Source organism: Pongo pygmaeus, chromosome 5 (genome assembly GCF_028885625.2).
Source record: "Pongo pygmaeus isolate AG05252 chromosome 5, NHGRI_mPonPyg2-v2.0_pri, whole genome shotgun sequence".
Classification (NCBI taxonomy): domain Eukaryota; kingdom Metazoa; phylum Chordata; class Mammalia; order Primates; family Hominidae; genus Pongo; species Pongo pygmaeus.
In genome coordinates, this window is record NC_072378.2 from 58,212,640 (window position 1) to 58,230,721 (window position 18,082).

At 37.4% G+C, this 18,082-nt stretch overlaps 1 protein-coding gene across 2 annotated transcripts in view; it reads left to right on the forward strand.

Annotated features, from left to right (window-relative positions):
- PRIM2 (DNA primase subunit 2) overlaps positions 1-14,053 on the forward strand; it is a 315,402-nt gene extending 301,349 nt beyond the window's left edge. For both annotated transcript variants that reach the window (XM_063666291.1, XM_054492444.2), the window contains one exon: positions 13,135-14,053. In XM_063666291.1, coding sequence (XP_063522361.1) covers positions 13,135-13,365 — 231 coding nt within the window. In that variant the 3' untranslated portion in view covers positions 13,366-14,053. The remainder of the gene's footprint in view (positions 1-13,134) is intronic.
- The last annotated feature ends 4,029 nt before the right edge of the window (positions 14,054-18,082 follow it).

An 18,082-nucleotide genomic window follows, 5' to 3' on the forward strand; every position in this document is an offset into this window, starting at 1 on the left:
TAGGCTTCATGGTCCATATGGTCTGTGTCACAGCTACTCAACTCTACTGTTGTAGTGCGAAAGCAGCCGTAGAAAATATTCAAATAAACAGGCATGACTGTTGATCCAATAGAACTTTATTTATAAAATTAGGTGGTAGACCCAGTTTGACCCACAGGCCTTGATTTGCCAACCTCTAGACTAGATCTGGAACCTTTGCCACAGCTGCCTAGAAGAACCAAGGCTTTTGCCATCTTCCATGCAGAAAATCTGATCCTTGTACTTGTGGCTGCCACCTGATGTTACTGTAATCCACTTCCCAAGTCTCATATTTATCTGCATGGCAAAACCTAGATTGCATGTGGACCCCTAACTATACACGAGTCAGGGGAATGTGTTTGGTTTTTATCTTGCCAGCTTCCTTAGTACAAAAAAGCCTGCTTGATTATTAGAGTAAGAGTGGAATGACCCAGTCTGGCACAGAATAGATTTTGAAGTGTGTAAAGCCAATGTCACAAACTCAGAGGCTTACAGAGATTGGGCATATAGCCCAAAAAAGTGAAGCTGCCTGAGATTAGTACCATAGAGTATGGTAGCATTATAGTGCACTAAACGTGTTTTCCCTATTAGAGGCATTCACATTGGCAAATTGTGAGGCCCTCTGCAGGCCAACAAAACACATCAAGTCCAATTCAGCCCTCTGGCCCCTAGTTTGCGTCCACTGATCTTGAGCCTGGATTTCTAACCTGGGAAAGACATCCAAGAACGGACTTTGGAGATCCTTGTACTTCTTGAAACATTTTGTCTCTAAGTACATATGTGTATTTTTCCAGAGTCCATGGAATTTATTAAAGATCCATGACCCTCCCAAAAAAGAAGTTGCATTTGTTGAAATCATCATCAGCTACCATGCTAAAGTTTTACAATTATTTTTATGTTTTTTATTTGGTTGTTACAAAGTAGTTTTTCTATTATGGTTATATAATTGCAGAATTTCTTACTTGATAAAATATCTCATAGGAAAAAGATATTTTATAATATTACCAATAATAATTAAAATAATAATAGTAATAATACCAGCCAATATCTATGGAACCCTTAATGCAGCGGTCTCCAACCTTTTTGGCACCAGGGACCAGTTTCATGGAAGACAATTTTTCCATGGTTAAACAGGGGCTGGTGGGAGGGCACATTAGATAATCATGAGAAGCACGCAACCTAGATCCCTTGCATGCGGGGTTCACAATAGGGTTCACACCCCCATGAGAATCTAAGGCCACTGCTGATCTGACAGGAGGTGGAACTCAGGCAGTGATGCAAGTGATGGGGAGTGGCTGTAAATACAGATGAAGCTCCACTCACTCACCCACTGCTAACCTCCTGCTGTGAGGCCCAATTCCTAACAGGCCTCGGACTGGGTTGGGAACCCCTGCCTTAATGTATACCAGGCACAGCACTAAAATTTTTGAACGCATTAGCTCTTTTGATTGACATTACAGCAAGATACTGTATGTATATTTCCCTGTCTATGAATAAAACTTAGAGAAGTTAAACAATCTGTGTGGGGTCACACTACTTATAGGGGATAGAACTTAGATTTAAATTCAAGCTGTCTAACTCATCTAAAGCTTGTGAGCCTAACCATGACTGTACTGTTCTATGATATTTGGTACTAAATTTGTGATAATGACAGCAGAGGTAATTGGCATTTTCCTGTTTATCTTCATAGCATGGTAAACATGTAGGGACTCTAACTTGCCTTACATGCTGTAATTGGTTAATGGAGGATCTGGAGCTAGAGCCCCAGTCTGTTGTGGGTCCTGTCCTCGTTCTTCTATACCTAACTTTTGAAAGTATTATTCTTATTTAAAAGCTTTTTTTTAAACAAAACTTCAAGGAGTAAACATCAAGAAAATAGCAACAACAAAATCTCATTAGTTTTATCACAATAGGAATCTCACCAGATAAGCCATGTTTGGCAACAGCAGGTTTATATGACTCTCTCTCGAAGACTGCATTCTTTAATTTGGTTGCTCCGCTTGAGAGTTTTAATTTCCTATTGTTCTTTAATCATTTGTGGACGCTTTTAATTAAGAGGCCTCAGAATTTTCACAAGTGAGGTCTATTATCCAACCTCTTTTTATAAAAATAAGATACAAAAATTAGATTTAAACATTGAGTTTGTGGCATAATCACCAAATAGTAAGGAGTGGTTTTTTAGTTCTCAAATCTGCTTTTGTAATATCTCTCCTATTGATTATTCCCTCAAGTATTGCCACTATTGCCAATTTTTAAAACTTGCTTTAGATTAATGAAGGTTTTGGAAAGACATATATCTAAATCCCCTTACATATAAAAATAGTCTAACTTAAACCACATTTAAATCAACAAAATAAAAAGGCTGTTTGTATTCACTAGATCTCTCACTGTGGACTTTTAGATGTGAATATCCTCCTTCATTTATTATTTTTTCTAATTTAATTTAAAAATGGAATCTATTTTTATTTTTAATTTAAAAATGGAATCTATTTTTATTGTCAGGTTTCTGCCATGCTACCCCTCCCCCAAATAAAATCCTATGTTTATTTTCCCGAGGCCTCTGTGATCAAACTCACTTAAATGGAAATTTTGAAAATAAACCAGTTAATTGATACCATTTGCAGCAGCACAATGATAGTTCCATATGGCTTTTTTGGTAATACCAGCTGCCTCATTATAAGCTGTCATTGCAAAACCTCTTGATTAAAACCCAAATATCCCATAGGTAAAACAATATTGCTTTCATTCCTTCAAAATCTACATTTGCAGTGGCAGAAATATGAGACCCATGTTTGTGTGAAGGTCATTGTGTGCAGAATGTGCTGATTCCAAGCAAATGTTTGAGAGAGATTCATTTAGTAGATGTTAAAAGCTGGCCTGCTTGAAACCTGTTTTCCTCTGTGTTTTTAGGGTCAATGTTTAAAATAATTTTATACTAATAGTTTATTCTTTACTTTCTGCATGTTCCATGTATAAATGAAAACACTAGGTCATGTGTAGATTAACCACAGAATTTTAATAGAAAATAATGTTTTCAGAGGTAGACCTCTTTGGACACTGAGTAACTGTGGGTACTTATTTTCCAAATGGCTGAGCATAATTTTTCCCCACCATATAAATCTCTAGAGAAATCTTATTAAAACCTATCACACATTTTCCTGCAATCTTAAACAGGATATATGTGATACAATTAAGCCCTTTTATAATAACTCAGGGTCATCATTATGGATATCAGTTAGAATGCTGGACTAGAAGCCACCATCGTCTCACTTGGATCACTGCAATAGCTTCCTAACTCATTTCCCAGTATCTACACATGCCCCATTCCAATTCTTTCTCCTCCACACAGCTTCTGGAGTGACCTTTAAAATAGAGGAATCTGATCATTTCAGGAACCTGCTTTTTAAAACCTTCAATGGCTTCCTATTTCTCTTAAGATGAAATCTAAAATTTATAATGTATCCTCTAAAGGCCTCCACTCCACCCACCTTCCTCTAGACTCCTGAATTTGTTTCAGATCCTTTACAGGACTTTGGATCTGAAACACTAGGAGCAAGCTAGTGTGGTAGAATGCAAATGCTTCTCAGAATTTTCCCATCTCAATACATAAAATAATGCACAAAACATAATTTTTAAAATCATCAACCACAAAGAAAAACATCACCAATAGTAACCAAAAAAGAAAACAGGCAAGGAAAGAAACAAAAGAGTCACAGTAGACAAAGTCATGAAAATGCTCACTTAATATTTCCAAACAGAGTAAAGGAAATAGCTGCTGACTTGAGAAGAAATAAATGAAATGGAGGATTTAGATGTGGATACCTCTATTTCTCTATTCCTTTTCCTAATTTAATTTTAAAGTAAGATTTCCATTATGTTTAGTTTATGCTCTTCCCCTTCCCCCCACATACCAAAAAACCCCTAAGTTCATTTTCCTAAACAAGACAAAAGGAAACAGCCATATACACTTCCTTTAAAAATGAAAGTGAAAGAAACACTCAGAACACAAATAACCCATCCTAGAAGAAAATAGAATTCTATAAAAAGGAAACTTCATAATTTCATTTTGCTATCAAGCAACTTAGTAGATCACAAAGAGCATCACAAAATGAGTTAAGGACAATTGCAGATCAAGAAAAAGGAGAAACAGCATCACAGAGCCATGGCACAAATCCTTACTTCAAGGCCCTTGGCACTGTTTTAGTGGTTAATAAAAAGATTAATTATCTCTGGAAAAAAGGCAGCAGCCCCAGTCAGGGGCTTATAGATAAAATCCCCATCTCCCTGGGATGGAGCATATGCGGGAACGGGCAGCTGTGGGTGCAGCTTCAGCAGACTTAAATGTTCCTGCCTGCCAGCTCTAAAGAGAGCAGCTGATTTCCCAGCATAGCATTCGAGCTCTGTTAAGGAACTGCCTCCTCAAGTGGGTCCCTGACCACCATGTCTCCTGACTGGGAGACACCTCCCAGCAGGGGCCGACAGACACCTCGTACAGGACAGCTCTGGCTGGCATCTGGTGGGTGCCCTTCTGGGATGAAGCTTCCAGAGGAAGGAACAGGGAGCAATCTTTGCTGTTCTGCAGCCTCCACTGGTGATACACAGGCAAACAGAGTCTGGAGTGGACCTCCAACAAACTCCAGCAGACCTGCAGCAGAGGGGTCTGACTGTCAGAAGGAAAATTAACAAACAGAAAGGAATACCTTCAACATCAATAAAAAGGACGTCCACTCAGAAACCCCATGCAAAGTTCACCAACGTCAAAGACCAAAGGTAGATAAATCCATGAAGATGGGGAGAAACCAGCGCAAAAAGGCTGAAAATTCCAAAAACCAGAATATCTCTTCTCCTGCAAAGGATCACAACTCCTCACCAGCAAGGGAACAAAACTGGATGGAGAATGAGTTTGACAAATTGCCAGAAGTAGGCTTCAGAAGGTGGGTAACAACAACCTCCTCCGAGCTAAGGGAGCATGTTCTAACCCAATACAAGGAAGCTAAGAACCTTGAAAAAAAGTTAGAGGAAATGCTACCTAGAATAACCAGTTTAGAGAACATAAATGACCTGATGGAACTGAATAACACAGCAAGATAACTTCATGAAGCATACACAAGTATTCATAGCCGAACTGATCAAGCAGAAGAACAGATATCAGAGATTGAAGATTAACTTAATGAAATAAAGCAAGAAGACAAGATTAGAGAAAAAAGAATGAGAAGGAATGAACAAAGCCTCCAAGAAATATGGGACTATGTGAAAAGACCAAACCTATGTTTGATTGGTGTACCTGAAAGTGACGGGGAGAATGGAACCAAGTTGGAAAACACTCTGAGGGATATTATCCAGGAGAACTTCCCCAACCTAGCAAGACAGGCCAACATTCAAATTCAGGAAATGCAGAGAACACCACAAAGATACTCCTTGAGAAGAACAACCCCAAGACACATAATTGTCAGATTCACGAAGGTTGAAATGAAGGAAAAAATATTAAGGGCAGCCAGAGAGAAAGGTCAGGTTACCCACAAAGGGAAACCCATCAGACTAACAGCGGATCTCTCTGCAGAAACCCTACAAGCCAGAATAGAGTGGGAGCCAATATACAACATTCTTAAAGAAAAGAATTTTCAACCCAGAATTTCATATCTAGCCAAACTAACCTTCATAAGTGAAGGAGAAATAAAATCCTTTACAGACAAGCAAATGCTGAGAGATTTTTGTCACCACTAGGCCTGCCTTACAAGAGCTCCTAATGGAAGCACTAAACATGGAAAGGAAAAACCGGTACCAGCAACTGCAAAAACATCAAATTCTAAAGACTGTCGACACTATGAAGATATTGCATCAACTAATGAGCAAAATAACCAGCTAGCATCATAAGGACAGGGTCAGATTCACACATAACAATTTAACTTGAAATGTAAAGAGGCTAAATGCCCCAGTTAAAAGACACAGACTGGCAAATTGGATGAAGAGTCAAGACCCATCAGTGTGCTGTATTCAGGAGACCATCTCACAGGCAAAGACACACATAGGCTCAAAATAAAGGGATGGAGGAATATTTACCAAGCAAACAGAAAGGAAAAAAAAAAAAAAAAAAAAAAAAGGCAGGGATTGCAATCCTAGTCTCTGATAAAACAACAGACTTAAAACCAACAAAGATCAAAAGAGAGAAGGCCATTACATGATGGCAAAGGGATCAATGCAAAAGGAAGAGCTAACTGTCCTAAATATATACACACTCAATACAGAAGTGCCCAGATTCATAAAGCGAGTTCTTAGAGACCTACAAAGAGACATAGACTCCTGCACAATAATAGTGGGAGACTCTAATACCCCACTGTCAATATTAGATCAATAAGACAGAAGATTAACAAGGATATTCTGGACTTCAACTCAGCTCTGGACCAAGTAGACCTAATAGACATCTACAGAACTCTCCACACCAAATCAACAGAATATACATTCTTCTCAGCACCACATTGCACTTATTCTAAAATTGACCACATAATTAGAAGTAAAACACTCCTCAGCATATGCAAAAGAATGGAAATCTTAACAAACAGTCTCTCAGACCACAGTGCAATCAAATTAGAACTCAAGATTAAGAAACTCACTCAAAACCGCACAACTACATGGAAACTGAACAGTCGGCTCCTGAATGACTACAGGGTAAATAATAAAATTAAGGCAGAAATAAATAAGTTATTGAAACTGTTGAGAATAAAGACACAATGTACCAGAATCTCTGGGACATAGCTAAAGCAGTGTTTAGAGAGAAATTTATAGCCCTAAATGCCCACAAGAGAAAGCAAGAAAGATCTAAAATCGACACCCTAGCATCACAATTAAAAGAACTAGAGAAGCAAGAGCACACAAATTCAAAAGCTAGCAGATGGCAAGAAATAACTAAGATCTGAGCAGAACTGAAGCAGATAGAGACACAAAAAACCCTTCAAAAAATAAATGAATCCAGGAGCTGGTTTTTTGAAAAGTTCAAAAAAACAGACTGCTAGCCAGACTAACAAAGAAGAAAAGAGAGAAGAATCAAATAGGTGCAATAAAAAATGATAAAGGGGATATCACCATTGATCCCACAGAAATACAAACTACCATCAGAGAATACTATAAACACCTCTACACAAATAAACTAGAAAGTTTAGAAGAAATGGATACATTTCTGGACACATACATCCTCCCAAGACTAAACCAGGAAGAAGTCAAATCCCTGAATAGACCAATAACAAGTTCTGAAATTGAGGCAGTAATAGCCTATCAACCAAAAAAAAGCCCAGAACCAGACAGATTCACAGACAAATTCCACCAGAGGTACAAAGCAGAGCTGGTACCATTCTTTCTGAAACTATTCTAAACAACAGAAAAAGAGGGAATCCTCTCTAACTCATTTTATGAGGCCAGCATCATCCTGATTCCAAAACCTGGCAGAGACACTACAAAAAAAGAAAATTTCTGGCCAATATCCCTGGTGAACATCGATGCAAAAAATCCTCAATAAAATACTGGCAAACTGAATCCAGCAGCACATCAAAAAGCTTATCTACCATGATCAAGTCAGCTTCTTCCCTGGGATGCAAGGCTGGTTCAACATATGCAAATCAATAAACATAATCCAGTGCATAAACAGAACCAGTGATAAAAACCACATGATTATCTCAATAGATGCAGAAAAGGCCTTCAACAAAATTCAACATCCCTTCATGCTAAAAACTATCAATAAACTAGGTATTGATGGAACATATCTCAAAATAGTAAGAGTTATTTTTTGACAAACCCACAGCCAATATCATACTGAATGGGCAAAAACTGGAAGCATTCCCTTTGAAAACCGGGACAAGACAAGGGTGCCCTCTCTCACCACTCCTATTCAACACAACATTGGAAGTTCTAGCCAGGGCAATCAGGCAAGAGAAAGAAATAAAGGGTATTCAAATAGGAAGAGAGGGAGTCAAATTGTCTTTTTGCAGATGACATGATTTTATATTTAGAAAACCCTGTTATCTCAGCCCAAAAACTTCATAAGCTGATCAGCAACTTCAGCAAAGTCTCAGGATACAAAATCTCTGTGCAAAATCACAAGCATTCCTATACACCACTAATAGACAGACACCCAAATCGTGAGTGAACTTCCATTCACAACTGCTACAAAAAGAATAAAATACCTAGCAATACAACTTCCAAGGGATGTGAAGGACCTCTTGAAGAACTACAAACCACTGCCCAAGGAAATAAGAGAGGACACAAACAAATGGGAAAACATTCCATGCTCATGGATAGGAAGCATCAATATCGTGAAAATGGCCGTAATGCCCAAAGTAATTTACAGATTCAGTGCTATCCCCATCAAGCTACCATTGACTTTCTACACAGAATTAGAAAAAACTACTTTAAATTTCATATGGAACCAAAAAAGAGCCCACATAGCCAAGACAATCCTAAGCAAAAAAAAAAAAAAAAAAAAAAAAAAACAAAGCTAGAGGCATCACGCTACCTGACTTCAAACTATACTACAAGGCTACAGTAACCACAACAGCATGGTACTGGTACCAAAACAGATATATAGACCAATGGAACAGAACAGAGGCCTCAGAAATAATGCCATAGATCTACAACCATCTGATTTTTGACAAACCTGACAAAATCAATGGGGAAAAGATTCTCTATTTAATAAATAGTTTTGAAAAAACTGGCTAGCCATATGCAGAAAACTGAAACTGGACCCTTTCCTTACACCTTATACAAAAATTAACTCAAGTTGGATTAAAGACTTAAATGTAAGACCTAAAACCATAAAAACCCTAGAAGAAAACCTAGGCAAAACCAATCAGGACATAGGCATGGGCAAAGACTTCATGACTAAAACACCAAAAGCAATGGCAACAAAAGCCAAAATTGATAAATGAGATCTAATTAAACTAAAGAGCTTTTGCACAGCAAAAGAAACTATCATCAGAGTGAACAGGCAACCTACAGAATGAGAGAAAATTTTTGCAATCTATCCATCTGACAAAGGGCTAATATCCAGAATCTACAAAGAACTTAAACAAAGTTACAAGAAAAAAACAATCCCATCAAAAAGTGGGCGAAGGATATGAACAGGTACTTCGCAAAAGAAGACATTTATGTGGCCAACAAACATATGAAAAAATGCTCATCATCACTGGTCATCAGAGAAATGCAAATCAAAACTGCAATGAGATACCATCTCATGCCAGTTAGAATGGTGGTCATTAAAAAGTCAGGAAACAACAGATGCTGGAGAGGATGTGGAGAAACAGGAATGCTTTTACACTGTTGGTGGGAGTGTAAATTAGTTCAACCATTGTGGAAGACAGTGTGGCGATTCCTCAAGGATCTAGAACCAGAAATATCATTTGACCCAGCAATCCCATTACGGGGTTGTACCCAAAGGATTATAAATCATGCTACTATAAAGACACATGCACACTTATGTTTATTGTGGCATTGTTCACAATAGCAAAGACTTGGAACCAACCCAAATGCCCACCAACGATAGACTGGGTAAAGAAAATGTGGCACATATATACCATGGAATACTATACAGCCATAAAAAAGGATGAGTTCATGTCCTTTGCAGGGACATGGATGAAGCTGGAAACCATCATTCTCAGCAAACTAACACAAGAACAGAAACCAAACACTGCATGTTCTCACTCATAAGTGGGAGTTGAACAATGAGAACACACGGACACAGGGAGGGAAATATCACCCACCAGGGCCTGTTTGGTGGGGGGTGGTGCTAGGGGAGGGATAGCATTAGTAGAAGTACCTAATGTAGATAACGGGTTGATGGGCGCAGCAAACCACCATGGCATGTGTATACCTATGTAACCTGCATGTTCTGCACATGGACTCCAGAACTTTAAATATAATTTAAAAAAAATTAAAATGATTCATTAACGATACGCACATACCTTAAATATTCTATCTTAAAGTTAAGACATTTAAATGCCATTTATTAGTTAGGGCAAGGTCTTTTGAGTATCGTTTAGTGTTTGGAATTTGGTTTTATCTTTCTTTTATAAACTATACCCATAATACAGCATCAGCAATTTCCCGCTTGGATTCCTTAAAATAGAAAAGGAACTTGTTATATGCAAAGCAATAGGATCTTTCTCCCTCTCCTTCTGTGACTTTCACCTTTTTCTTAAAGTGACTGGCTTTTCTTGACTCTTTAAAAACATTTTATTTACATTTCATAGAACAACTCTTTTTTTACATTCATTTTTATTTACTTTTCCCATAGCAACCCTATGACCTAACACTATTATCTCCATTTCATAGATGAAGAAACTCAGACTTTAAAAAGATTACCCTATTTTGTGCACATTGAAGTCTAATAAATGTGTTGATAACTGACAACTTGAAGCAAGGTATAGAAAATGCCAAGACATTATTATAGCATAAGATATTAGGTTATTTTTGCATAAAATAATACAGCTATGTTTTTATAATCTTTGTAGCCAAGTTTATCTCGAAATAAAATTTATAATGGAGATATCATTATCAGTATGATTTTGCATACAATCTCTTAAAACTGATTTCAGAGCAACTAATGATCTAGTCAGAAGGCCTGAATTTTAACTCAGACAAAACCAGTTACTAATTCTGACCTTTAATAAACTATCTATTCTCCTTAGGCCTCTGTACATGGAGGAGATTGAATTTAATGGATTCCCCAAGGTCTTTCTAATCTCTGATTTTCTGTTTACAAACTATTTTACAAACTATAAAGCCTTCTGATTAAAATGTATTAGACAATAAACATACTTTTTGTGAAACACATTGCAAAATGCAAAATTTATATTGGATTTCCCAGTTTTTAATGAATTGGGTGAAAATTGAATGTAATAAAAAAGCTCATAAATGATTCCATTGTTAATAAAAATTATAGATATAAAGCATTTCGGAAACATTTTGAAATCAAGCAGCTAAGTTAAAAAAATAAAGCAAAGATAAAAATTTGTTCTTAATGATCTATAACTCTTAAAATCAGTCTGTATACTATCCATCTGTTACACACTGGAATTACTATAAAATTAGCCTAACATGTATTAACAACTAGCAAAAGAGAATCAGAGATTCCTAGGGTGCTTAAATAAGTATTACCAGAAAAGACTCAGGTTTCTGTCTGTTGGTCCGTCCACCAGTAGGGTTCATTCTAGACCATAGCAGCAACCCCTTTTTCCCTGGCCAATTCATTTTAATCTACTATAAGATTATACATAGCTTTAATCACACCACATCTCTTTTTAAGGGTTTTTGGTGACTCTGTGTTGCCCAGAGAATTAGGTCTTGACCACTTACCCTGATTTTCAAGGCTCTCTCAGGCTGGCCCCTGCCTGTCTTTCCAACCTCATTCCTTATTGTTTCCTTGTATGTGCCTTTCATAGTAGGCTATGTGAACTGTTTAATATTTGCTTTCCCAGGACATTCCCTCTTTACCTTGCTCATGTGGTTCTGCTGCAAATATTACCTTTCACCTCATCATCCCAGCTTTTCACTCTCTCCATCTTTCCAGATGCAACTCAAATAGCACTCCTCTTACAAAGATTTCCTTGATCTCCTCAGCCGAAATTTCTCTCTACTGTGGAGTGTAATAGGCCTTTATCTGTGACCCTCATCACTTCTCCATTCTTGGTAGAGGTTTTTAAGTATATGACTTACTGGGCTGGAAATTTGAGTTAGTCAAATGTATTCCTGTATGCTGAATAGCGAATAGTTTATAACACGGTCTTTTATATAGTAAGGCTTTCATTAAATATGCAAAATTATCACTGGCATACACTATTTCTGGGTTCACGTCACCAAATATTTATTAGATACCTACAGTGTGCAAGTCACTTCAGTACGAAGGGTGAGACGTAAAAGGATTAGTTAATACAAGACAGATGAACAAAAGAAATGGAATCACTTCTCAGTTTCCAAAAACTTGATAAATGAAAATACCACCAAAGAAACCAACAGTCACTCACTCAAGCAAAATAATATTTTTGTTGTCGACTCCAACTGCAGAAGGCGAGAAGGCAGGGATTTGAGACTGTGGAAAGTGAAACTGCATATAAGGAGAGATGACTAGAGTGCATAATTTTAAATGATACTCAAAGTTTAATGATAGTATTTGTGAAAAAATAACATAAGTTATGAACCAGCATGTTTGTATTCAGTCACAGTGAAATTTACAAGAAGAGATTTTCTGTAAAAAGATCAAGGAAAGGCCAAGATTAGAATGAAGAATTACATTGACTGAGGTTGCTTTTTCAGTTTATATCATACTAAATGAGTGCATATGCCAGACTTACAAGTCAGCTCTAAAACACAAGTGGTATCAGGGACCAGTATCAAAATGATCAAAAGTGATTTTACGATCACTTAAAAACCCACAAATATTTATTGGCCTACAATGTGGTAGGCCTTTTGCTTGGAACTGGGGATACAATAATGAATCACACAGGTCCCTAACCTGTGCCTCACTAACATACAATGTCAGTCACACACATATACACACACACACACACACACACACGTTTGTATTCCAAACATAATTTTATAGTTTTCTAATGTTTTGTTTTGACATAATTGTCAACCAGAATTGGTAATGTTTTGGGTATTGCCAGAATTGAGGGCATGGTGTAGATGGGAGGTAGCAGGTGGGAGTTGGGGGCTGGGGAGGTGAGAGAAAGGTGTCTAGTATGCCCCAAGGATGAATGGTGATACCAGTCACTGAGAGCAAAGGATGGGGAGAGGGGAAAGGATACGTTTCCTGTTGGGTTTGAGCTGCCTTTGAGCCATCTTAGATGTTGAGTAGGTGTTGGATATGGGACTGAAACTAGATAGGGAACTGGAGCCAAACACAGAGGCTCAGACTAGAAATATAAATGTGGGAGCCATTTAGGTTTGGGTAGTAGCTGAAGCTCTCTTTGAATGAAATGGTGTAAGTAGTTGATTAAGTGTTAGAATGCGAACAGCTAGAATCCATGTTTCAGGTATTAAGTTTTAAACAAGTACTAGAACAGTTTTTGAAACTCATATATTTATAGCTTTGCCATGTATTAATGCAATATAAATTTCCTTCCTTTACAGGTGGATGATTGTGGCTTTTCTTTGAATCATCCTAATCAGTTCTTTTGTGAGAGCCAACGTATTCTAAATGGTGGTAAAGACATAAAGAAGGAACCTATCCAACCAGAAACTCCTCAACCCAAACCAAGTGTCCAGAAAACCAAGGATGCATCATCTGCTCTGGCCTCTTTAAATTCCTCTCTGGAAATGGATATGGAAGGACTAGAAGATTACTTTAGTGAAGATTCTTAGGCAGTTTTGTAACCCTTTTTCCTCAGTAGCCTGTTTCCTCTTTTTAAGATTTTGCCTTTGTTGTTGAAAAAGGGTTTCACTCTGTCACCGAGGCTTAGTGCAGTGACACAATTACAGCTGATTGCAGCCTCGACCTTCCCAGCTCAAGTGATCCTCCTGCCTCAGCCTCCCAAGTAGTTGGGACCACACGTGTGCACCCCATATCCAGCTAATTAAAAAAAAATTTTTTTTGTAGAGGTGGGGGTCTCCTTATGTTGCCCAGGCTGATCTCAAACTCCTGGGCTCAAGTGATCCTCACACCTCAGCCTCCCAGAGTGCTGGGATTACAGTTGTGAGCCACTGTGCCTGGCCTTTCTTTTTTATAACCTTTTTGTTTAACTTCTCTCTACACTACATCCCAATCCATCTACAGGCACGCACACTTATTAGGAAAGCAGGTTTGAAGTAACAACAGAGACTTTCACTATATTTTGCTTTGACAAAAGGAAAGAGGAAGAGTTTCTATTAAAATCTGTCACTTGAGTGATGTCATTTAAGTCCTGTTTTAGGTGATAAAAATAGCTTTGGGGACTGGTTAAAGTCCCCCAGAAACTCCAATAAAGAACAACTTTTGTTTTAACTCTTATCACTTTGTAATTTTGACTCAATCCTTTTCTGGACCATTTTTGTTAATAAATATCAAAGTGTACATAACAGTGTCTGTGTATAATTGGGAGAGTCTTATGTCATAACAGATTGGACATTACTTCAGTTTTTAAAGTGGTAATCTGGAGTAGCCAACACACTGCTGATCACTAATGAAGATTTTAAACTTTTCTTTACCTTTTTTTTAAGAGTTGACCTATTTGTGGTTATTCTACCTCAGGCACCAAACTCTCCTGAGTGAACTGTGACTTGACTTGGGAATTAAAATAAAATTTGTATAGCCAGTTGTATTTATTAAGGAATAATGGGGATATTTTATTATGTAAAATAATGGCATGCCTTATCTGCTGCCATTACTCTGGGGACAGGTTCATGAAGAATAGACAATTACCAAGCAAGAAAGTTGTACATATACAGTGTTTATTTTACCAACTTCCATACCTTATTACTTCTGTAGTTGCTGTGAATTACCAAATAGATCTGGTAAATTAATTAACTTCAGCAATGAATAGTGATACTTGTAGTAACCGCCTCTTTTCAGTGCTGGCAATAGAATTTAATAAATGTTGTGGATGATTACAGACATACTAGATCAATGCCCTGTTCTCTCTGCCTGCTTTTGTCAAGGGAGTAAGGAGAAGTTGATGATCCCTGCCACGTATGCCTTGTGGAGCAGTGCCATTGTGGATACCCTCCTCTAAATAGTGATTTCCTCCCGGGGCTCTACTCATTCACCAATAGGATTTGGGGTGCTCAGGAAACCCGGTTTGAAACATAGTTCTTCCTCATCTATCACCTTGGAATATGTGAAAAGTATTAGTCTATTTCTGTCTTCTTTTCCTGGTAAAGAGGGATACTTTTATCCTTTTGAATCATATACTAACTAAATTGAAAAGAGGACATTGTATTCAGAAAACTAGACTGTTAGCAGCACCATATTTTTAATCATGTGATAAACTGCATCACGATGAAAAGGATTAAACGAGATCAGATCATCAGAAACTAAAAATGTCAACTAATTGAGTTTTCATTTTAGGCTTCTGAGTCAAAGATTTCTTGGAATATTTAGCAACATATAATTAAATAAGATACTATCTAAACTTTTACTTGTCTTGGTGAATTATTATTACCTAGTTCAGAAAATAGTATTATTCCACTACAAATTACCCCTATAAATCTCTGCCTTCTGAAACCATCTGCTACTCCCTTCATCATTTGTAGTTCTCAACAGGAATCTGATGATTGCCCACCACTTCATGCATGGACTGCAAAACCACAAGTCCTTTAAAAAAAAAAAAAAGAACAAGTGCTACCTGGAGCTGTTTTAACCACAGAATTAAGTTAGCTTTAGAAAGCCGAGCATAGAAATGTAGGTCTTTGTTGTGTTAAAAGGGAGATATTAGAAGCACTCTCGCCACTGTAGTTCAATGAGAAATTTTATAATAGAATGTTTTGTATCTGGGAGCATTTTGCAAGGCTGTCTTTTTCTACTGCTTCGTGTTCTTCTTTTATGAAGCCTGTTTTCCCACCAGCTAAAAGGACAGAGTCATTAACGGCATGGTAGATGTGGCTTACTGGACTGTTTATTTTATACTGGCAGCCCCAGGAATTTGTGTCATCTTACTTGAATGTTTTATATGTGTCTAGTCAAACTCCAAAATAACACTAGTTTAAATATTAGTTGTATTACAGGTTCAATTCAATTTATTCATAATAAGATTTGATCTCCTGTCATGTATTATACAGAAGAATATATAAACATTCTGTGAAATCTATAGATTAGAGGATAGGGGATAGAGGTTTATAAAAGAGATCAAAATTAATGCTTTTCTGGTGCTTTTTGGAGTTGGAAAAAGGAATTTATTTTTCATGCTTCACAGGTCTTGACAATTTTGATTTGTTTTCTTTGAGAGCAGACCTGTTTGAATTGGGTGATGTAAAGAACCCAAAAGAAAAAATCAAAAGCCAACAGCCTCTTTTCAAAACCGTAGCCAGTGAAAAAGAATATGAGTCTTCCAGATCTTTTAACTTTTAGTCTTTTATTATCTCTTCAAGGAAGAGAGGCTGTATGATTGTATCAAAGACAAAAGAAGAAACAGCAAAAGAAACTAGGTTGGAAATTTGTAGCTGGTTGAAGCAATGACATTGTTAGGAGAGATTTTGTCATATTTCTTTCAAGTTGTTTTTCCATAATGTTTTTCACTCTGTCCATACAGTACAAAACTTAATTGCCGTGTGCATAAAAGAACACTAGGAAGGTTTTAAGTAAACTTTTTAGGACTGCTTATAATATTATATTATAGAGTCATAAAAGTGAATAGTTATAGATTTCAAATGAGCTGGGAATGGAATAAAGCAATGGGAAAGATCTTTAATTCACATAGAATTTTAATAAGCTAAGGGATTTCTTCTCTCTAAAAGCATGCAGGGTGTTTTGCTTGTTACACTTTGCTGTCTTATTGATACTCAGGGTCTTTGCAAGCAAACTTCTGTAATTCTTTACAAAGAAGAAAACTTCTGGGATTTAAGCTTGAAAGGCGAAATGAGACAACTCTGAAGTTCTGTTTCAGTTAGAGTCTACTCTTTGCAAATTTAATCAAAGTCTTCCACAGGCATCAGCTTGACATTAAATTTAAGTGCCCATTAAAGTGAGAGTTTGACAGCAGTTCTGAATGTGAAGCTCAGTCTGAGGACATCTTTACAGCTGGAAGGAAAAAAAAAAAAAAACGTTGAGAAGCCTCAAACCACTGTGGTAATTAGATCCATTTGTTAACTTCTTTTCTAGTGTTGGCAAAGGGAGGGAGAGAAAAGGTTGACAGAGGCTGGAATCAGGAAGGCAGTCCAGAGCTCCCTGCAGAAGTCGGGTAAGCACAGGGTCCTGTATTGCAGAGAATACTGGCAGATATTCCCTCTGACAAATGAGTGAGATGGGGAATTTATTTTATGAACTTCATTCGGTTTGTCTTCCTTTCAACACACAGAGCCTTGGTGTGTAGAAGCTGCGTTTTGGATAGGTGTGCTGGTTTGGTTGTAAGGCCCTTTGGAAGACACAGAGCATTATTTGGGAGTGGACCTCTGGTGGTACGTTGTTGGCCTGAAGAGTTAATGTTTCTCACGAGGGTATCTAACTTATATTCAGGTAATCACTTATTTACCCAAGGCATCTGGTCTTTTCAGCATTGAATTCCTTTTTCACAGATCGCGATTGCCCTAGTCTAAGGCTTCTCACCATAATTGGCATTGTAGGCAATTAGCTTCATGGAAATCATGTCACCGGTAGGAAATTATCTGCCTACTTCACTGACCTGCCTGCCAAATATGATACTAGTTCTTGTTATTGGTTTGCTTTCTATCCTGTAAGCTCTTTTTGTTCATTGCTTCATGACATTTTACTTTTTCCAGAATTATCACTGTAGAACCTTATCAAAGGCTAAAGAATATGTCTTTATATAAAGCTCCTGCATTTCCCTTGAGCTTTCTATTGCAGTACTGTTTTTGAACATTGATGACAAGGTAGTGAAACAACACTGCTAATAAATATATAATGGGTTTTTCAATTTAACCTTGCATTTCTAGGTATTCATTCACCACACTAAAACTATGAGGCTTTTCAAGGTTTTGTTTAGTTTTGCACTGAAAGCACAGGGAAAAATAAATTCAACAAACACTGCATTTAAGACTGACTATCTTGTGCACATTTCCCCGATTACTCCCACACATTTTTTTAGAGATCTTACCTTCTATTTGAGTCATGGGATACCAAGGTCTTCATTACTGATTAAAAATGACATAGTGATACATACTTCTCTTTTCCCTTTCATTGGCAAGAATTAAACTGTGATTTAAACAATGCTCTATCACCCTTAACTCTTGGTTGTCCGTAGAGTTCCTGCCTCGTTCTCTTCTTACTTCATGAGTCTCCCTGAGTGAACTCATTCACCCCTATGGTATTTTTTTCCATCCATATGCAAATAATCCCCAAATCTGTATCTCCAGGTGAGAATTCTCTGAGCACAGATCCATCTATCCAGCTATCTCTTGGATCTCTTTTTAGGATATCCCACAAGTATCT